At 35.1% G+C, this 23,692-nt stretch overlaps 3 protein-coding genes across 3 annotated transcripts; 1 reads left to right on the top strand and 2 right to left on the bottom strand.

Moving 5' to 3' along the window:
* Positions 1-6,992: 6,992 nt before the first annotated feature.
* Positions 6,993-8,641, top strand: LOC133689497 (uncharacterized). The gene is made up of 2 exons (XM_062109353.1): positions 6,993-8,441; positions 8,543-8,641. Exons 1-2 carry the CDS (start codon positions 6,993-6,995, stop codon positions 8,639-8,641), a joined length of 1,548 nt encoding a protein of 515 aa, XP_061965337.1.
* A 2,895-nt stretch (positions 8,642-11,536) lies between these two features.
* Positions 11,537-14,486, bottom strand: LOC133689496 (uncharacterized). The gene is made up of 2 exons (XM_062109351.1): positions 14,289-14,486; positions 11,537-12,155 (listed from the first exon to the last, which is right to left on the bottom strand). Coding segments are annotated over exons 1-2 (621 nt in total). The 5' UTR covers positions 14,291-14,486.
* A 5,595-nt stretch (positions 14,487-20,081) lies between these two features.
* On the bottom strand, positions 20,082-22,049 carry LOC133689495 (uncharacterized). The gene has a single exon (XM_062109350.1). The coding sequence runs from the start codon at positions 22,047-22,049 to the stop codon at positions 20,082-20,084; it is 1,968 nt and encodes a 655-aa protein (XP_061965334.1).
* Positions 22,050-23,692: the final 1,643 nt, after the last annotated feature.

The raw sequence follows: 23,692 nt of genomic DNA, 5'->3' as shown, positions 1-23,692 counted from the left end.
AACATGGTAGACGGACTTCGAAGCAATTCATTGAAAAATGCATCCACTTTAGCTTCCTGAACAGATCATTTGCCGATCAATGAATCCAAGTTATCTGAGGTAGTATGTTGTGCTTCCTTTCTTTATGAGCATGCCAGAAAAGGAGAAGAAACAAATGAATGGTCGTACGTATCAGTATACCTTGTTTTGCTGAGCTCTATCGCTAACATAGTTGGAAGGTCAACCGGGAGATAGAACATGTAATTAGATACTCTTCTGCTGCTCATTACACAATTTCAACGAGGATCTTTTGCACAACCGATTATTATAGACCTGTTAACTGATTCATTTAATTAAATTAATAGACTAGTTTTTTTGTATTTTTTAGAAATAATAAAATATAGTTTATTTTTAACATTTCTTCTTAAAATTTGATTTCTTTATAACTCCTAGAATATCTCTCGTCTTGACAAAAACACCATATTTAAGTGACTTCGTAAAAATATTTGTAACTTGGTTTTGAAACTTTACATACTTGATTTCAATTTTTTTTATTTTAATGCAATCTTGTAAGTAATGAAATCATGTGTCAAATTATTTACTTCTATCATGGAATACTGAATCTTTTGTTAAAGAAATAACTATTGAGTTATCCACATAAATTTTTATAGGTTTCTTTTGTGGTATTTGTAACTATTTCAATCTAGTAATTAGGAACAGTGGCGGAGGGAGGGGGGCTGGCAGGAGCCCTGGCCCTTACAAGAAAATACCCCTCCCTTATAAATATATAATAAAACTAACTAAAATTTTTCTTGGCCCCTCCTAAATTTTTCTTGCCCTCCTAAATTTTTTTTCTTGCTCCGCCCCTGATTAGGAAAAATACTTCATCATAGTTAATTCCTTGATTTTGACTATAGTTTTTTTCATTAATCTTGCCTTGTATCTCTTCACTTCTCATTTGATATTATTTTTTTCTTTGTAGATTCATTTGACACTTATTGACTTTTTTTTTGTCCAGAAACTGGTTTTTATGTATCATTTTTCTTAATTACTACAATCTTCTCTTCCATAACAATTCTCTACCTTTCATCCTCTATAGCTTATTCAAACAATATAGTCTTACATCATCATCAAGAGAATTACTTACCTTGTACAAATAATTAAGGCTTCTCATTTTTTTTGGTGGACTTGATGAGTTGCCACTACTTGAGCTTTCACTAAAAAAAAAAAAAGATAAATGTGAAGTTAAACTTATTGATTTTTGTAGAGGAGTGACTATATATTCTTTATAATTTTTATATTTCTCATCTTTATTATTAAAAACTAGTAGAAAATCATATTTTTTTCATTGTTATCTACCTTCCAATTTTATTCTTGTTCTTCATCAAATTTGACATCAATTCTAACCACAATTGTTTTTTTTATTAGGATTGTACAACTAGTATCCAACTAGTATCCTTTGAATTTTTTATCACAGCTCATAAAAATTGTTGCTACTTATTTTTTTAGTCAATCTTCTAATAATTTTTTTTTAAAAAAATCAAAATAGCAAAAACAACAAAAATCTCAAAAAAAACATATTCTTGATATATTTGCATCGTATTTAGCATAGTTTTGAAACTCAACTCGGTGGTCGACCCAGTCTAATAATCGGGGTCACGGGTCAGATGGGTTGACCCGGGTCAACAAAAAAATCAAAAAAAAAATTATTTAATTGTTTATAAATTTATTATTATTTTTCATTGAACGAATAAAATACTCATATAAAAAAATTACAACTTTTCCATGAATAAATAAATTTTTTTGCCTCCCCCTTCATCCTTTCTCATAAAGTGGATTTCGACCACCCAAACCCAACAATCACCTAGAGACTTTGGATTTAGAACCACCAGTCCTATTTGTCAAGACTGATATGATAAGAAAATGACTAGAAAGGAAGGGACATTGAAGGCTCATCACAAATAAGGCAGGTTGATATCTCACATCATCTTCCCTCTCTATATTTTCCCTAACAATCCTCCATTTTCAACTTTTATATCCTCACTTGGGCTCTCTTCTAACACCCAAACACCTAAAATCTAAAATCCCCACCAAACTTTTTATCAGTGATGAATTCAATAAGCTTCAACAATAACTTATTTGATAACTAGGTCAATAAACCTCCAAAGCCTCTTCCTTCCATCAACCTTTTGTCTTTTTTCTCCCTCAGTAAATACAATTTCCCTCTCTTATTCCTCTCCTGTCAATCTGCTTTCCAACCACAAATAAGCATTTTCTTTTAATTAAGAATAAAAGGTAAAGAGGAGCTATACGATTGAAATTGTTTTTTTTTTAATTAGATTTTTTTTTGTCTACAATTGCATCGTTTGTCTTCATTGTTTTGACCTTTTCAAAGGTTAAAATAACATCATTTCATAATTATGTATATATATATATAAAAAAAGAGATTGGATTTCAGCTGAGTTTATCCAGATCGATCGAGTTTTACTGGGCCAATTTTCCTACGGATTTTTACTTAGACTTGAATCGGTCCCAGGCCCGAATCAGCCGAATCCTGGATTGACCTGCTAGACCGGTCTGAATTTCAAAACTATAGTATTTAGTATTTTCAATATCGTCTAAAAAAATTTAAAATTTAAAAGTGTTTTTTTGAATACATTTAACTTTTAACATATTATTTTTTTCAAATTATTATTTACCTCATCAAGTCTATGGTAATATTACTCGTGTTTGAAAAAAATCAAAATTCAGATATTTGTAAGTAAAGAGCGGCACTTTTTTCCCTCTCTCTACCAAAAACCAGCCGCCGCCCAAGGAAGCCCTCTCCCTTTGCCAAGCCAGCCCATTTCCTCATGTTCAACCTTCAGCCCGAGAGCCCCCTCATTTCCCTTTCCTTTTGACAAAAACCAGAGAGACCTCCCATTTCCTTCCTCCCCCGCTGCACCTCATCTGCCCCGCAGCAGCTTCCCCTCACATATCTTCCCCTTCCCTCACCAGATCTTCCCTCGCTCACCCGAACACCCACCAGAACCACAAACGCCAGCATCGCCATTTCCATCACCGAACCAGATCCCCCCCCACCCACTCTCTCTTCAACCACAGCGTCTTCCACCTAAACCCCATAGAGCCCTCTCCCAGACAGCAGCGTTTCCTTCTCCCTTCCCCTGACAGCCCTCACTCCCTTCACTCTCCCTTCCGCCGCTCACCCTTGAAACCAACCCCTACCACTGGCCGCCTCCCCCGCAAAAAGGGAACGCAGAAAGGGCTGACCACCACCCCCATCTGCCTTTTCGTTCCTTCATCTTTATCCACAAGACAGCCCCCAGTAAGCCGACCCACGGCCTAACTCTCTTCCCCCGATCTGTTCTGCTTTCTTCTCCCTACAGATCGGGCTCCACCGACCACCAAACCAACCTCCCAGCCACCCTCACCTCCATCTTCGACCCAACAGAGCCGCCAGCCACTTGTGAAGGAGAAGAAGAAAGTGAAACCAAAGGGGAAAAAAATGGCAGATCAGATCCTCTCGCTGCGTTGTTTTTCCTGCTGCGGCGCGTGAACCCGCAAGCCGCCAGTGGCGGTGGCGGGTGGAGTAAACGCGCCGCCAGTGTACCCGAGACCCATAAAATTCCAGCACGGTCCGAGTCCAAGCAATTGTTATCCTAATAATTTTTTACCTTTGGAAGGTCTTTTTGTAATTTTCTAGATGTTAATGTATATTTAAATTATTATCCTTATGTAAAGAAATTCTAACGTTAATAAAACAAAATGAATAAATCTTTTTTCATATAAGTTTGAAATTTTATATATTAAAAAACATATTAAAAAAAAACATGTTTTTTTTATATATATTTTTTTTTGTAATATGAGCTAAATTTTTAAAGTATTTAATAAACTGATTTATTAAATCATTAGTAGATGACAAAGTCCCATCCGAATTGAAGCATTAAAAATAATAGTACTAATAAAATAAAACCAATAGTACTCTATACCTCAATACCCAGAGACGACAGTCTCGAGAATATCATTAAGCCTTTTAGCCCGAGCATCTACTTGGCTATTTATTTTTCTTTGCAAACTATTTTTTAATATCCAGTATATTCTTTTTTCTTTTGTTGTATATCATAAACCTTCAATATTTTATGGAAAAACTTTATATACTCAACAAAGTTCTGTATTTATTAATAAAATTCGACTATTATATAAAAAGAGAAGAAATGTTGGACTCCCACCCCTACAGGTATACATGTTGAAATGAAGTATTGACGTCTCTACAAGTGACAATCCAGGACTATTAAGAATTAGTGGAGTTCTAAGAGACCATGAAGGAAACTTCTTTGTGTTTTCTCTAGCTCTACAGGTAATATAAGCTCTCCAATAAAGCTAGGTCTGGCAATTCAAAAAACACTATTTTTGAATACAGATTAGAGCTACGCTTCTTCAAATCAATGGATTATAGAGTGTGATTCTTACAATGTTATTACTTGGATTAAAAAGGTGAAAATATCATGTGACCATGGCATTTGAAGGTGAATTCAATGATATATACACCGCTTCTAATATCCTTCTTTTTGTGTTTTTTGAGAATGTTTGGAGAGAGAAGAATCATGTTGCTGATAACTTAGCCAAGCAAGGAAATTATAGACTTGCTGATTTAGTTGCGTGGCTTTCTTATAGCTTAGAGAATTATTTAGTATGAGAGGGTTTCGCAAAAATCTACTTTTTTGTATTCTCCTCTATGTTTAGCGATGTTCTTATTGGCTTTAATTGTTGATTATTATAATCTATGGTATTTCATATATATAAAAAAGAACATAAAAAAAGAAGAAGAAGCTAAACCCAACAAGCACTAAACTAGGTGATCAAGAGGAATGGCATAGAGCCAAAAGGCATCATATAATAATACATGAGAAAGTTCCATCCTAATTGAAGCATTAATATTAACTGTACGAATCCAAAGAAATAACAATAATACTCTATACCTCAGGCCCAACAATACCATCAAGCCTTTTAGCCCGAGCAGCTAGTTGTTCACTTACTTGAGGTCGACATTGCTTACTTAAACCGAGATGTGCCATGAGAAGACAGACATGAGTGAGTAGCTCCCCACCTTGGCTAAGTGCATGGACATGCTCCTTCCATCTACAATGACTTGCAGCATACATCAACATGTCCACCCACACTTCACTTATCATTTCCCATTTATTGTCATTTGACCAACCATCCTGTGTCTCCAATGACTGCAATGACACACCAAGCATGCAACCATCTAGTAGGGCTGACATTTCTCCTTCGTCTTGTTCTTTAATTTCCTTTAACATGGTAGACGGACTTTCAAGCAATTTTTTGAAAAATGCATTCACTTCAGCTTCGTGAAACGATAATCCATCCAAGGGAATGTTGCGCTTCACATCTTTACGAGTATTCCTGAAAAGGAGACGACGCAAATGAATTCTAGTATCAGCATGCCTTGTTTCGCTTGGCTGTGTCGCTAACATAGTTGGACAATTAGCCAGGAGATACAACATGTAATTAGATAATGATCTGCTGCTCATTACGCAATTTCGAGTCTTGTCAAAAGCATTTTTCCGAGAATCATCAGAGAAACAAACATGAGTAGCGATGTGCCAAGTGAGGAGGCTCTGAATGAATTCTACAGTACCAGCTACACTCCATCCAAATCTATCAAAGCAAATATACTTGCGTCGAAGCACCTCTAAACCTCTCTCTTCCAATAGTTTCTCGAGGGCATTGAAATCATCGGTAGAAGGATCGTACCTTGAACGTTTATCCAAGACTTGGTTGAAGATCAATTCCTTTAATTCCTTGTCCACCTTCTCCCTGCTATCAACGTTCCATTTCCCTGGAAAGTACTTCTTAAGAATTTTGCTCACTGGTTTGTTTGATTGAGCCCTTATCATGTTGTGTTGTCCAATTAATCTCGACCATCTTTTCCTCTTCTTGCAAATGATACTACCCAAGAACGATAAGTGATTCGGGAGACAATAGAATATGCTATTTCACTTCTGCTAAGCCAAATCATACCCCAGTCGGACAAGAGATGCACAATAATAGAGTAACTTTCTAGGCAGACAACTCCAATCAGCAACACGTAAGAAATAATCCTATCGTTTATCGAATAGACGCCTTTGCTCTTTGACGAGAAGGAAACTAAAGCAAAAATAGAGGATAAGAAGGTGATAGAGCGGAGAATGATACGAAGCCTGGAAATCATTATCTCCTTATAATAAAGCCGATCATACTTGAATCCCAGCTCAACTTCTATCAACTGGAAGGCTTCCTCGGCTTTCTTTACAGAAACCAACTCATAGGTGAAGTTTTGATCAAAAGTGACGAGATCAAAATTGTTTAACAGTGTCTGGAGCGCTTGGAACAAAAGATAAGCATCTTGAAGAAATCCGACCTCACTTATACGATTGTTGTTGAAAAGTTCAGCACCGTGGATGGAAGACACTTTCGTACCAGGTTGCTGCGACCCATTATTGTCTTCGTGGCTTCTCAATAAAACCCAAATCCTTTCACCACTGAGCTGGATTTACAAATAAACAAATGCAGAAAATTGAAGGGAAAAGTTGACAGTAAAGAAGGAGGAAAAGAAGAAGCTGAAGAAAGTTGTTATGTAATGATTAGTTAGTTGCATTTTAGTTATTTGTAACTAACTAAGAAAAGAAAAAGTAATTAAATGCTTTTCTATAGGCCTAGCTGTTAAAGGCTGTAAAAGATCACACAATACGTGTGTTCTCTCCAAATCAGTTTATAAGGGGCATTTTGTAAAGCATGTTGTGTGTGGAAAATATATACAAGAATTACCTTTTTCTGCAACTCTCTCCATTCTTCAACCTTCTGTGCAAACCTTTTTCTCCTACTACCCAAATCAACAATCAACCTACAAATCATCAAATAAACACAATCAAACACAAGATTAAAAACTTTAACATGGTATCAGAGCAGTAACTTGATCAACAAGGGACTGAAAACACAAAATTCCAGAAAAGATGGTGTCCAGTGGAGATTTACGAACACCTCAGTTCAACGGTGTAAACTATGACTTTTGGGCATTAAAGATGGAGACAATCCTCATAGCATTTGATCTATGGGATGTAGTTGAGTTTGGCATGAAATCAGGTTCAAGTGTGAAAGAAGAAGAATCTAAGAAAGAAGATAAGAAGAATGATGAAACCGAGAGCAAAGATGGTGAAACTAAGAGCAGCATAGCTGAAGAAGCTGTTTTCAGAGAAAACAAAATAAGAAATGCCAAGGCATTGAGCCTCATCCAAGGAGCCTTGACTGATGAACTTTTTCCTAGAATAAGGAATGAGAATACTGCACAAGGAGCATGGAATGTGCTGAAAAAAGAGTATAGAGGTGATAAGAAAGTGAGGTCTGTGAAATTGCAAGCTGTGAGGGCAGAGTTTGAATACATGAGAATGTCAGAAGGAGAAGGCTTAGAACACTATCTTTCTAAGTTTTTTGAAGCTATAAACAGTCTGAAATCTCTAGGAGAAGATGTACATGAGATTAGGATTGTGCAGAAGCTCTTAATGAGTTTAAATAGGAGATACAAGTCCATTGTCTCTATCATTAAAGAGACAAGGGACCTTGATGTGCTGAAGGTGGAAGAAGTTATAGCCTCTGTCAAAGTATTTGACAAGAGGGAAGACCTGCATGATGAACAAGATAAGATTACAAGGACTGAAAAGGCATTTAGTAGTCTCAAAATGGGCTATAATCATGCTGCAAACAAGGCTATGCAGGGGAGATCTAGTCCAAGATGGCAGGGACATGATCAAAGGCATGTGGGCTGGTCTCAAGGAAGAAATGTGAATAATCATCACAATTTCAGTCACAACACAAACTGGAATAACAGAACTGGAAGTAGCAGCAGCAGTTCACAACACAGAGGTGGAGGTAATCAAACAAACACAAAGCCTCAATGTTCTGTATGTCAAAAATTTCATTTCGGAATATGTAGATATAAGGGGAAGCCTAAGTGTGGGAAATGCAGTCGGTTTGGACATTATTCCAAAGACTGTGACAGCAACAAGCAGCTAGCTAATAGTGCAAAGGAGGAAGATGTGTGCACAAGCACTATGTTTTATGCATGTCATGCTGCCAGCATAAAGAATGAAGATGTGTGGTTCATTGATAATGCATGTAGTAATCATATGACCTCTCAAGAGGAGAATTTAATTGATGTTGATAGAAGTATCACTTGCAAGGTGAAAATGGGTTCAGGAGATTTGGTTCAATCCACTAGAAAAGGAACATTAGTTGTTGAAACCAAAAAGGGCAGAAGATACATAAATGAGGTGCTGCTAGTCCCAGGTTTGGATGAGAATCTACTTAGTGTAGGTCAAATGATGGAACATGGTTACTACATCTTGTTTGGGGGCAATAAGGCAGTAATATTTGATGATGAGAAACTAGAGAATGTGCTTGTAAAAGTAATAATGAAGGGGAATAGATGTTTTCCCCTTGCACTGGAATCTTTAACTCCTGCAGCTATAAAAGCATCAGTTAATGAAGATTCTTGGACATGGCATAGAAGGCTTGGCCATTTAAATTTTGCAAGTATGAAGAAGATGAAACAGGAAGAGATTGTGTATGGCTTACCTGTGATAGCAGATTCAAGGAATGTGTGTGAAGGCTATGTAAAAGGGAAGCATCACCGAGAGAAATTTGATCAAGGGGAAGCATGGAGAGCCAAACATCCACTGGAACTTGTGCATACTGACCTCTGTGGACCAATGCAGGCAGAATCAATTGGTGGGAATAGGTACTTTCTTACCTTTATTGATGACTACTCTAGAATGTGTTGGGTATATTTCCTCCGAAATAAATCTGACACATTAAGTGTTTTCAAGAAATTTAAAATACTTGTTGAGACACAAAGTGGCTACTCTCTAAAAAAATTGAGAAGTGATAGAGGAGGAGAATATACCTCCTATGAATTTCAGAATTATTGTGCAAGTCTGGGTGTGGAGAGGCAGCTCACAGTAGCATATTCTCCTCAGCAGAATGGAGTGGCTGAGAGGAGAAATAGGACCATAGGAGAAATGGCAAGATCAATGTTGATTGAGAAAGGAATACCCACTGAATTCTGGGGAGAGGCAGTGAATACTGCTGTGTATCTTCAAAATAGGTGTGTTACATCAGCTGTGGAGGGTAAGACACCATTTGAAGCCTTCACGAGAAGGAAGCCTGGAATTAAACACTTAAGGGTGTTTGGGTGTGTATGTTACACACTCATTCCAGCAGCATTAAGACAGAAACTGGACAGTAAGGCAGAGAAGGGAGTGTTTATGGGTTATGGAAGTTGTGAGAAAGGATATCGGGTGTATATTCTGGATTCAAAGAAGATAGTGCTGTCAAGAAGTGTTGTTTTTTATGAGAGCAGGTTCTGGAATTGGACTGAAAATCACATGGAATCAGTCACACAACAACTAAGGTTTGAATGCAACAAAGAAGAGAGTGAAGTAGAAGAAACAAATGTAGATGCTGCACAGAATTATGATGGCATTGATCAGTTAAGCTCACCTGCAAATGGTTCAGTGACAGAATCAGTTGAGAATATCAGTCAAGGATCATCACCTAGTTCAACTCCAGTGAAGTTAAGGAGCATTGAAAACATTTATAATAGATGTCACATGAGCTTCATTGAACTAGAAAATTATCAAGAAGCAGCAAAGAGTAAAGACTGGCAGGATGCAATGAGAACTGAATTAGAGATGATAGAGAAGAATCATACCTGGGAGCTGATTGACAGACCTTCTGATGCGCCTGTGATAGGTGTGAAATGGGTCTTCAAGACAAAGCTCAATCTTGATGGGTCAATACACAAGCATAAGGCTAGACTTGTAGCCAAGGGATATGCTCAAAAACCAGGGGTGGATTACAATGAGACTTTTGCTCCAGTAGCAAGATTGGATGCTATAAGGACTCTCATTGCGTTGGCAGCTCAAAAGGGTTGGAAATTATTCCAACTAGATGTTAAGTCAGCATTTCTAAATGGAATGCTTGACGATGAGGTGTATGTGGAGCAACTCGAGGGGTTTGAAGTGAAGGGGTCCAGCCACAAGGTGTATAAACTATACAAGGCTCTATATGGACTTAAACAAGCCCCTAGAGCCTGGTATAGTGAAATCGATGCTTATCTTACAAGTTGCAAATTTGAAAGGAGTGCAAGTGAAGCAACTTTGTACACCAGAAGTGATAGTGAAGGAGGCCAGATCATTATCTCAATATATGTTGATGATATAGTGTATACTGGAAGTAGTGAAAGGATGATGACTGAGTTTAAGAGGGAGATGATGCAAAGGTATGAAATGTCAGACCTAGGGCTTCTTCATCACTTTCTAGGGATTGGTGTATTGCAGACTAATCAAGGAGTTTTTATTCACCAAAGTAAGTATGCTAAGTCTCTACTTACTAAGTTCGGACTTGAGGACTGCAATCCAGTTGCAATTCCTCTAACCGTGGGTGAAAAATTAAAAAAGCAAGATGGCAGTGAACCTGCAGATGAAGGGTTGTATAGAAGGATAGTGGGAAGCTTGCTGTATTTGACAACAACAAGGCCAGACCTAATGTATTCAGCAAGCTTACTATCAAGATTCATGAGTTGCCCTACAAAGAAACATATGGGGATTGCTAGAAGGGTATTGAGATATGTTCAAGGTACCTTAGACTATGGGATTGAGTACACAAGAGGCAAATCAGCTACTCTAATCGGTTATTGTGATGCTGATTGGGGGGGCAGTGAGGATGATAGCAGGAGTACCTCAGGCTATGCTTTTAGCTTTGGAAGTGGTGTGTTCTCTTGGGCTTCTGTAAAACAGAGCACAGTGGCTCTGTCAACAGCAGAAGCTGAGTATGTCTCAGCTTCTGAAGCCACGGCACAAGCCATTTGGCTTAGGTTTGTGCTTGAAGATTTTGGAGAGATGCAGGCTGAGGCAACTCCATTGTATTGTGACAACATGTCAGCAATATCGATGGTCAAAAATCATGTTTTCCATCAGAAAACAAGACACATAAACATGAGATATCACTTTATCAGGGAATCTTTGAAAGAAGGGTTGATCAACATGCAATTCTGTAGGGGTGAGGACCAGTTGGCTGATATATTCACCAAGGCTCTACCTAAAGACAGATTCAACTATCTAAGACTGACTCTTGGGGTTAAACCAGTCAGCAACTTAGGAGAGGCTGTTGGTAATTAAGTTGCTGAGCTGGATTTACAAATAAGCAAATGCAGAAGATTGAAGGGAAAAGTTGACAGTAAAGAAGGAGGAAAAGAAGAAGCTGAAGAAAGTTGTTATGTAATGATTAGTTAGTTGCATTTTAGTTATTTGTAACTAACTAAGAAAAGAAAAAGTAATTAAATGCTTTTCTGTAGGCCTAGCTGTTAAAGGCTGTAAAAGATCACACAATACGTGTGTTCTCCCCAAATCAGTTTATAAGGGGCATTTTGTCAAGCATGTTGTGTGTGGAAAATATATACAAGAATTACTTTTTTCTGCAACTCTCTCCATTCTTCAACCTTCTATGCAAACCTTTTTCTCCTACTACTCAAATCAACAATCAACCTACAAATCATCAAATAAACACAATCAAACACAAGATTAAAAACTTTAACATTATTGTCTTCGTGGCTTCTCAATAAAACCCAAATCCTTTCACCATACTTGATAATTCCTGAAATCAAGATGGGAATTACTACCGACGTGATGGCATTCTGGCTCCATAACCGGAACAAGACATAACAAGCCACACCAACTTGGGTTACTAGCTGAAGAAGGCGACTTAGGAATAATATGTTGACTCGATCCACTGAATAAGCAGTAATAGTTCCAGGGCCACCAAGGTGAACAAGAAGGATTGGAGCCCAAAATACTGGAATCAAGTTCGGATTTTTATAGTCGGCTTCGCTGCGAGAAAGGATACCCAATGAAAAAGTTGCCACCCAATCTGCTGACAAGTATGCTAGCCAAAGAGAAGGCCCAAGCCAGCGTGCAGTAGAGAACTTCCGTCGTTTTCCAAAAATGGAGAGGAAGATTTGCAGAAAGAGACTGAGTAACATTAGTGACCGCATCTGCCACTCATTCCATACATCTACAATATCTTGAGACAAATGGGATAAATTAATCTTTGACGACGCGTCCCTAGAAAACACATTTTTCAAAAATAAGTCAGCATAGTTCCAAACAATTTGATCAAAACGAACTTGAGAAAATAAAAAATTACCATTTTTTTTCCTTTTCCCTACTGTTGTTCAGTGGTCATTAGGGTAGTTAGTTATTGGAGAGGGAGGCGAACCCTAGCCATATGAATTTAAGAACGTCTCTGCCTCTGAATCTAAATTTTTGGTCATCCAGCCAAGCCGCGATGCATAATTTGTGCAAATTACTACCCAACATCTTAATTCAAGTTATGTTTATTTCTAAGTATTACTATTTCATCCGTTCAATACCGAAATTCTAAACTGATACCAAAAACTATTAACTTAATCATTTTTTAGGATTTTTATAATAAATATATGGACTTCATATTTTTTATTATTAATTAGTGAATTAATAGTAAATTGATAAGAAATATTAAACAAAAAAGTAGTTATTATAAATAAGGAAACAACAAAAACTTTAAGAACATGTATTCAACAAATATTCACGTTTCATTGCTCTCCTTTTTTTTTTAAATACAAATTAGATATCATGATTTTATAATTTTATCAAGAAATTACCATTTTACACCATAATTCAACTTATATAATATTATAAATCTTAAATAACTTCAAAAAACTTTGGAAGGATTGATCTCTCCTATGTTTGTTTTTCAATATCATATGTAAAGAAAATATATATTCAATATATATCTTAAATAAAAGCTTATAAGATAATCTTTCATTTGAGCCAAGAAAAAACAATAAACACAAAATATACAGCTAAAAATTGATCTCTCTAATTTTCTCTCTCTATTTTTTATTACAATATTTTTTATTTATACTTCGATAGTTGTTATATATATATATATATATATATATATATATATATATATATATATATATATATAACCTCCTAGTTTTTTCTGTAGTTAAAGAATTAAAATATAATGAATAAAAGGAAAGGGTTGATGAACCCCTAATATATATGAAAATAGTATCACTCTCTGGCTTCCAACATAACATTTAGAATTAACGTCTTACCACATCAATACCATCTATTGTCCCTTGATAATTACAACTAATTTAACTACTAATTACCATTTCCCACAACCATTTTACCCTTGTCCCTTCCACCTTGTCCCATCTCCCATTTGAAACCAAATTAAATAACTATCATCAGTCATAAAAAAAAAATGTAACTATCATTAGAATCACCACCTGCTATAATTCCTATTAGTACTCATTCGAATAAGAGAATGTGAATTGTACACAGAGTATGTGAAATAAAAGGACATAAAAATTAGATGAATCATATTAACTCATTATTTTTAAAGTGAAAAATTCGAATATCAAATGCAAAAAAACACACATCTTCAAGAAAATAACTTCAATTAATTACTAAAAGTGTTTTTTACAATTTTCTAGTTTTCAAAACTTATTTTTTAAAATATCAAAACATTTCTCAACTGATTAAACACATTCTAGTGGGTATTTGACTAAGTTTTCAGGCCTGGTTGGTCCTAGTCTGTCACAGCCCAGTTTGGTTAGTATTTGCATCTATTTTTGGGACTGAATGGTTTCAACCTGATAGGGCCCATTTCAATGGGTATTTGCATTGGATTTCAGTCGTGGTTGGTTCAAATCTTTAACCCTCTTCGCTAATTAAATCTTTTAAGTCTTTAGCTGCTATTCATGTTGTCATACATAGCTTTTGCCAGCATTACATTGCATTACATTGGTGTGTGTGTCTATATATATCCCTAGAATCAAACAAAATTCGCATAGACATATGACATAGTATAATGAAGTTTCAACAACATGAACTACTTGTCATTGGTAAGATTTAGGATCTCATATCTATTAAATCTAAATTCATTGTTTTCTAATATTTATTTTTTTTCCACCACAAGGTCAAAGACCTATTGCCTTAATATACAGATATGAAGGAACAATATATCTTGATAGTGTTCACGACGTGCTCAAATTGAGGTACAAACTGATTCATTAATTTTTTATCTGTAAATTGTTTTTTCATTTTTAACCCAACCTTTCTACAGAAAAACTTAATAAAATAGCATCACTCAAACAACATTAATATAAAAATTAATGCATAAACAAAAGCATATATACATACATTCACTCAGAACTTGCAGCCCCAAAGTCTGTTGAAGTAAATCTCTGCCGACCACGCTGCTGTGTAACCAGCTTTAGTTGCGGTCCCAATCCTAGTACTGCGACAAATTTGTGTTTTATTTATTGAGATAGTGATTTTTTTTTTGATAATAGAGATAGTGATTTATTTATGGAGATTGTGCAACACTATGAACTTGAAAATGAAATTCCTCTCACAAAGCAAAAATGTTAAACGTTTTTTATACTGCACAAAAGGAATAGAATAAATAATTTACTCTCATCACAAGCTATACACAACTTTATGAAAGATTTAACGTACACATTAAAGGTGAATATATAGAATAAATTAATTTCTGTATTCACAAGCTAAACCAAGAGGACTTGGTTGCCTGGCTTTAATTTTCTGTATTTCTCTTTTTGGGTTTTATATCAATATATCTTCTCGATAATAGCCAAAAACCATACCTGGAGATTGTGCAAGAGCATTATTAGTTGGTACTAGGCAGCTTAATTATAATATGCAGTGAACTGAGCTGTTTTACAAGTGCTGGTTCCAGAAAATTTGTGTTATGAATTAGTATATAGATACCTTACTTTGGCATAATTTCTCAAAACGTCACGGGTAAAAAAATTTGATATTGAACTCCTGTAGAACGATGATGATTACTTACAAGTTACAAAAGAGAGGAAATGTTAATGTTCTTTCAGAATAATTTACTTTATCTTGTCACAAGGCAAAACTTTATGCTGCAGGCTTCTAGTTAACCCGTGATTATCATGGTCACACTTTCTGTTTCGGAAGAAATTCTTCATACGTACATCTAATTAGTAAAGTGAAGTAAAACATTCATTTTGTGTTATGTTTTTTGCTGTTAATTTCTATTTCCTCTATTGAGGTTTCTTTTTCAAGATTCTCTTGAGGTTTTTTTTGTGTTAATTAGAAGTAATGTTATACAAACAAATTTTTCATACAAAATTGTATACAAATTACTTTCTTTATGGCAAGTCAATCATTTAAAATTTAACACATGAGTTTATTTTAAAAAAACTTAGTATGGAAAGTTTGTAATGATTTTACTTTGATTTATCATCGAAGCCTTTTTTTACCACAATCAATCAACTTCTTGAGATTGCCTAATTTATCAATCAATCCTTTTCGTCAATTTTTATCTGAAAATTGATGGAATTAATGATACGATACTGTTTTTCCTTTTCCAATGCATATACTTTATGGATTCCAAAAGAAGTTTCAATCTAATAATCATTCCTTAGCTATGATCATATATAAAAGAATTGATGATTAACCAGAAAACTGAAATCATAGCTTGTTCTTAGCCAGAAAAATAATTAGTGAAGAACCTGAAGTGGATGCTTGAGAACCCTGAGAACAACCTGGGTTTTGCTTCAATTATGTCCCACCAAATTGTGTTTTATTCGTAGTCATGATGTAACATAATGAATTTGAATATATACTCTAGCATTAAAATCATAGTTCGTTCTTAATCAGAAAAATAGAATAAATCTTTTACTCTCACAAGTTAAAACTTATGCAAGCTAGCTGTTGTATCACCATGACTATCAATTCTCTTACAGCTGAAATAAAACCTTATTCTTGAGCAGAAAATATCCAAAACAAGAAGAAATCACCCTCTCTTGTTCCAAACTAAAACTTTGAGAAAAGTGTGTGTGTAAACCCTAAGTTGAAATTAATTAGAAAAAAAATTAATAATTATGGAGTAAGTTTAGAATAAGTAAATAAATTAAGAAGTCAATCTAACTATTAAAGTGTGTAAATAAAAAAATTACAAGACAGAGGATTAAAGTGTATAAAAAGAGAGGATGAAATACTAGGAATTAATAAGATAATAGCCAAACAAAGCCTAGTCCCAATTAGAAAAAGATATAAATACATGTGAGAGAGTAAGATAGAGACTTTTCTTCTCCATAAAGCTGGTGGAAACCATAGAGAACAACCCTTCCCCCATTTCAATTTCAAAACAGAAATCCTTTGCATGTTCCCCTTACCAAGCACAAGAGTGAAAAAAAATAATTGTAAGGTGAAAAATCAAGAATTTAAAGTAGAGAAAGAGAGAGGGAACGACTTCCTTTACTCAAGCCCTACAATACTCACAAACTTCAACCAAAAACTTCCACTTGCATTTTTCTGGGGTATGCGGGTCAGTATAAAGGGTATATCTGTATTTCTCTTCAAACCAATCGATTCTTTATGACTCGACATGTTATCTTTGATGAATTTGTGTTTCCTTACACCTACATGGCTGCAACATCTACTTCTCCTTCTCCCTCTTCACCATCTACTCTTCTACATCACACTGTTTTGCCTATTTTTTCTTCCTCCTCATTCCTTTCTCAAGCATCTGCCTCTTTATATGAACTGACTCCTAGTCCCTCCTCTCAGACTCTACCAGTTTTGAACTCCACTACACAGTCTCCTCTCCCTGTTGATCTTGACTTCCAACCTGAGAATCTTTGTGTGGTTTTGCCTCTTTCACCTACGAATCTTCATCCCATGACAACCAAGTCTAATAATGGTATTTCTAAAAGGAAGGCTTACTCTGCCTCTATACTGTCTGTTGATCTCTCTCAGGTTCAACCCAGTTCCTTCAAGGCTGCTTCTATAATTATTGAATGACAATCTGCTATGCGGGAGGAAATTGATGCTCTTTATGCACAAGGCACTTGGGACTTGGTGCCTCTACCACCTGCTAAGAATGTTATAGGCTGTAAATGGGTTTACAGAATCAAGAAGAATGTAGATGGTTCTATAGCTAGACATAAGGCTCGATTGGTGGCAAAGGGCTTCAGTCAAGACGAAGGTATTGACTATAATGAAACTTCCAGTCCTGTAGTGAAACCTACTACTGTTCATTTTATCATTGCCCCTGCAGCTTAGTTTAACTGGTCTTTAAGGCAACTTGATGTTACCAATGCCTTTCTACATGGTATTCTTCACAAGGAGGTTTATATGACTCAACCCCAAGGCTTTATGAGCAAGCTTCATCCTTCTGACTTTGTTTGCAGACTAAGAAAGTCTTTGTATGGTCTTAAACAAGTTCATGTACCTGGAATGAACGATTTACTAGTTTTTTACCAAGTTTGGGGTTTCAAGCTTCTCTTGTTGATCCTTCTCTATTTGTCCAACACTCTTCTTTTGGTGTTGTGGTCTTGCTACTCTATATAGATGATATCATTCTTACCGGCAGTCATTCCTCTCTTCTTACATCTGTTATTGACGCCTTGACTCAAGAATTTGATATGAAGGATTTAGGCCAGTTGAATTATTTTTTGGGGCTGCAAATTTCTTATCTCTCTTCTGGTTTGTTTGTGTCTCAAACTAGCTATATCAAGGACTTACTTGCCAGGGTTGATTTACAAAATTCCAAACCATGTGATACTCCTTGTCTTCCTCATCATCATCTGCTCAAGGATGATGGCCAACCCTACTCTCATCCACAACAATACAGGAGTATAATTGGAGTTTTGCAGTATCTCACTTTCACAAGGCCTGATATTGCCTTCTCCATGAGCCAAGCTTGTCAATTCATGCATAATCCTATGAACTCTCATGTTATAGCAGTAAAAAGAATCTTGCGGTATCTTAAAGGTACCCTTGACTTTGGACTTCATTTTCAGCCTGGTCTTCTTAATCTGCAGGCTTATAGTGATGCTGACTGGGCTGGTGATCCAAATGACAAACGATCTGTCTCGGGTTTTATTGTTTACCTCGGATCCAGTCCTATTTCTTGGGCTTCTAAGAATCAACATACTGTCTCTCGATCCTCTATTGAGGCTGAGTATCGAGCTCTAGCGATTGCTGCTGCAGAACTTGCCTGGATTCGCCAACTACTCTGTGACATTCACATTCCCTTACATATTCCTCCGTTAATCCATTGTGACAATATCTATGTTATTTCCCTTGCTTCCAATCCAGTATTCCATTCCAGAATAAAGCATCTCCAGATTGATTATCATTTTGTTAGAGAATGTGTTCTCAAAGGTGATTTGTTGGTCCAATATGTCTCTTCTGCAGACTAGTTTGCTGATATCCTCACTAAAGGTCTTTCCACTCCTTTATTTTAGCGTCACTGTTCCAATCTTATGCTTGGCTCCTCCAAGCCTGCGACTGAGGGGGAATGTCAAGATATCAAAGGACCTAGTCCTGCCACATGTCAAGAGATTAGAGAATAAAATGATTAGAATATTGTTAGTATTGTTAGACGGTTAAGAAAATCTGTTACTGGTGGTTAGATAACGTAAACAAGCTTCTAACCATAGTTGATATAAAAGAAATGTAATAGTGTTAGAAATATAATAAGAAGAATATAATACAAGAGCTTTTTCTTCTTCCTCTGTTCTGCAGAAACTCTCTTTGTTTCTCTTCATCCCTCTTTTTGTCTCTATGAAAATTTTCTATCTTTTCATTGTTTTGGGTCACTTTTTAGAGTGCAACAAACATTTTGTTGGTCGTTAGAGTTTAAGGGGAGGTTTTCATGGTCAAATTTAGGATAACTTATCTAATAATCAATATCATAGAATATCTATAAAATGTTGATACCAGTTAATGATTAAAGTTGAAGTTAATGAATTCTTATTAATATTTTATCAAATCTAATAATATAATGACATCAATATTTTAATCTTACCCTATATAAAGTTATTATTTCTTATAAATGATTATTGCAAATCACTTGAGATTACATATTGTTTTATATTTAAAATGTTTATATTAATGTAAATATAACACATCGTACTAATTCACAAATACTTGAATTCCCGGTATCAAATCGTTGATCGGCCAGTGACCATATCAACCACTACACTAATGGCATATGTTGTTCTATGGGTGTTCGTTTTTAAACTTGCTTTGAGTTTTTTGTATTTCTCGACTAATATAGGGCTTGTTCTTTAGTCAATCTACATGCTTTTAACAACACTCATAATGCAAACAAAACTAAAGACAACAACAAACAAAGAACATATAATTTTTTTTATAAGCAAAAAGAGTTGCAAATATGAACCCCAAATTTGCGGGTTTATTTTCTCTAAAATACTTGAGATTACCTTCTTAGGAGGTTTGCGAAGACTTAAATAAGTTAGAGCCCTTACCTCAACTAGGAAACAAAAATAAAAATAAAATTTGAAAGAAGTAAGAAATTAAAAAATAACAACCAAAATCACAATAACAACCAAAATCAGGGGGTTTGAGTGAGATTTTCAATATCTAAAAATTCAACAGTCCATGCAGCGTTGTAATGGCTTTAATAGGGAAAACAACGTAAGAAAACTCTTGTAAAAATTTAAATATGATTCAACGGTCAAATCAAAAGTTATTGTCTTTCTTAACCATTACTTTGGTATGGCATGACCAGACCTCTTCTTGAGCACAAAACTGTTTTATTAGTCCAAAGTACATTTGCTAAGCCATCTATACATTTTGTTTGGGGTAAATCCTCATTTATTTATGGCAGACCCGCACATGACTACTAAGAATCATCCAATTATCACACGCTCACATCAATTCATATGGAATAGGTAACCACATTTGGTAAGGGAAACTGGAAAAGATCCGCCTCGAGAGAGTAAAATTAGTGTTTGACGATTTGTTTATTTTTCCTGTGTTGTTAACAAAAGATTCCAAGAAAACAAGACAACGAAAGGTTGAAAAGACTAAGAACAAGCAATGTTTCTAATGACCAAGCAGCGGAAATGAGGAAAAGTTACAATACATCAAAACAACAAAATAAAGCTAAACCCCAGGAGGACTATAAACTAGCTAAGCAAGGGGAATCTCACAGACCCAATGACGTCGAGACAGATCACCAAGCCTTTTAGCCCGAGCATCTACTTGGTCACTTAGTGCAGGTGGACATTGCTTACTTAAACCTAGATGTGACATGAGAAGACAGACATGAGTGAGTAGCTCCCCACCTCGAGCAAGTGCATCAGCATGCTGCTTCCATCCACAATGACTTGCAGCATACATCAGCATTTCCACCCACACTTCACTTATCATTTCCCATTTCTTTTCATTTGGCCAACCATCATGTGTTTCCAATGACTGCAATGACATAGCAAGCACGAAACCATCTAGCAGGGCTGACATTCCTCCTTCGTATGTACGTTTAATTTCATTTAACATGGCAGGTGGATCTAAAAGCAATTTATTGAAAAAAGCATCCACTTCCTGAACCGATAACGCATCCAATTCGTCTAAGGTACTGTTTCCCTCCATTTTTTCTTTTGTTTTCGTGCGAAGGAGACGACGCAAATGAAAGGTAGTTTCTGCATAGCTTGTTCCGCTGAGCTCTGTCGCTAACATAGCTGGACGATAAACCAGGAGATACAGCATGTAATTGGATAATGATCTGCTGCTCATTACGCAATTTCGTTCCTTGGCAAAACCATTTTTCTGATAATCGTCAATGTAACAAACACGAGTAGCAACGTGCCAAATGAGGAGGCTTTGAGTGAATTCTACATCAGTCACGCTCCATCCCAGTTTATGTAAACAACACTTGCTTAGAAGCGAATTGTAACCTCTCTCTTCCAATAGCTCAAGGAAATTACTGGTATCAGGACCGTACCTTGTACGTTTATCCATGACTTGTTGAAAGATCAATTCTTTTAAAACCTCGTCCACATCAACCCGGCTATGAATGCTCCATTTCCCTGCGAAGTACTGCTCACGAAGCTCGTTCAATGGCTTGTTTGATTGAGCACTTGTTAAGTTGTGTTGTCCCATAGATCTTGACCATCTTTTCCGCTCCCTGCAAAATGATAGTAACGGAGAAAGACAATTGATTCGATACAGAAAATCGCCCACTACTTTACTACTAGTAAACCAAATCACAGCCCAGTCGGACAAGAGAAGCACAGTGATAGAATAACAGTCAAGCAAGACAGCTCCAACCAGCAGCAAGTAAGATATCATCGTATCCTTTTTTGAATAGACGTTCTTTCTCGTTGTCATTATTGAGAAGACGACTAATGCAGAAATAGAGGATAAGCAGGTGATAGAGTGGAGAATGACGCGTAGCCAAGAAATCTCTGTCACCTTAGAATAAAGCCGATCATACAGGAATCCCAGCTCTATTTCTATCAACTGGAAGGCTTCTTCCGCATTTTTCTTAGAAACCAATTCATAGGTCTTGGTTTGATCAAAATCGAAGACTAGAAAATTTGTGGACAGCTTCTGGAACGCTTTGAACAAAAGACGAGCTTCACGAACAATTCTGACCTCATATGCACTGCTGCTGCTGGATGATATATCTTCGCTTCTAAAATCCTCTAAGGTTTCTAACGTCAAAGCCCAAATCCTCTCCCCATACTTAATAATTCCTGAAACAAAGATGGGAATGGCTACAAATATGATTGTGTTCTTGCTCCATAACTTGAACAGGACATAAGAAGCCACACCAGCTTGGATTACTAGCTCAAGAAGGCGCCTTAGCCATAATTCATTGTCTGCCAATGAATAAGCCGTAATAGTTTCAGGGCCACCAAGATGAAGAAGAAGGATTGGAGCCCAAAATACAGGAATCATGTTAGGATTTGCACAGTTGGTTAGGCTGCGAACTAGGATACCCAATGATAAAGTTGCCATCAAGTCTGCTGACAAGTATGCTAACCAAACAACAGAACGAAGCCAGAATCCAGTACAGCACTTCCGCCGACGACCAAAAATGGCGAGGATAGTTTGCAGAAAGAGACTGAGTAACATCAATATTCGAAGCGTATCCATCGTTGATGACTAGGGCATATAACAACATAAAATTTCCAAAATAAATCCGCACATAATCAGCATAGTTCCCCACAATCCAAAATTAACTTAATTAAAGATAACTAAATACAAAATTAAAAAAAAATTAACCTAGTATTTTGTTTTGAAATTAGCCAAAATTAACTTAATTAAAGAAAACTAAAAAATGTCAGTTTCAAGCAATGGAGATATGCCACGACTTGTAAAATATAACCAAAAAAAAAATTAAATTAAGTAATTCATTTAAGAAGCCAAGCCTAGTATTTTGTTTTGAAATAAGCCAAAAAATAGTTTGAAATAATAAATTACATTGGAGTTACTTTTTCTTAATCAGAGATCCGGTCGGGTTTAAATTACTTTCACCAAATAGTTTTCTAATAATTTTCATCTTTTACTTTTAATTATTCTTAAAAAAACATATCTAGGAAAACTAGAAAATCATACATGTTTGACAAATATAAATTTATTAAAATAAAAAAGGTCCTTAATTAGTCTATATATATATATATTAGAAAACGTTTTTGAGTCTTGAAATATATTCTCGAATAAGTTTTTGAGTGTTCAAATGTATTCTCATTATGTCCATCAATAAAATCATTTTGACTGACTCGTATTAATTAAATTATGAAAAATATTTTTTTGATTGGTTGCTATTATATTAGATTAAATTATGAAAATTAAAATAATGATAAATTAATTATTCTTTTATTGGTTCTTACAAAATAGAAATATTAATTAAAAGACTTTTATGTCTAAAAATGAGGGTATGTCCTATCAGGATAGGAAAAAATCTTTTTACACATCAATTTTTCAAATAAGTCACCCCTTTTTTATTCTTTTTTCTCTTTATAAACATGGATATTAATATTTATCGACTAATAGAGAAAAACAAATCTGTTCACACAACAATTTCACAAATAACATACGTGCTTCATTTTTTTCCTTATAAACCTATACTTTAAAATTTAATTATATTTATAGGAAAACTAGGGATTTTCTTTTTGGTATGTATTTTTTCCTCTTCCAAGTACATTAAAGTTGTCCAAAAATATTTAGTTAAATTGTGAATGATATAAAATTTTCCTCTTTACTTCCTATTAAAAAATAAAATTATTGAATAAAAAAAATAAAAAAAAAATCTGAATATATTTTTTAAAAGGAACATTAAAATTTTCATATAATAATAATGGAAAATATGAATATACTTAAATGACATTTGTCATACTTAAATTGTATTGGTCTAATGATGTATAACCTAGTGTTAAAAAAAAATCCCAGAACCTTTATAAAAAAAAAATGTGATTGACTCTTCATCTAGCAAAACCTTATCAATTTTGATAATTCAAGGAGTTTTTTTATATATATAATAGTTGAAGTTTTATTGATAATTCAAGGAGTTAATTGCATATTTTAATATGCAATTAATGAAATTTATTTTAGATCAAAACTTCAAATATAAAAAAATAATTATAACTTTCTTATATATTTTATATAGAAAAACTTTAATTATTTTTAAACACATTATGATCTTAAAATAATTATTTGAAGTTTAGATTTTGATTTTTAGTGAACGAAACAATCACGAGTTTTCAATAAACGAAGGCCAAAATAATGTACACAAAAGT

Source organism: Populus nigra, chromosome 3 (genome assembly GCF_951802175.1).
Source record: "Populus nigra chromosome 3, ddPopNigr1.1, whole genome shotgun sequence".
Classification (NCBI taxonomy): domain Eukaryota; kingdom Viridiplantae; phylum Streptophyta; class Magnoliopsida; order Malpighiales; family Salicaceae; genus Populus; species Populus nigra.
The sequence above is the reverse complement of the archived record's forward strand: the minus strand, read 5'-3'. Positions and strand labels throughout refer to the sequence as shown.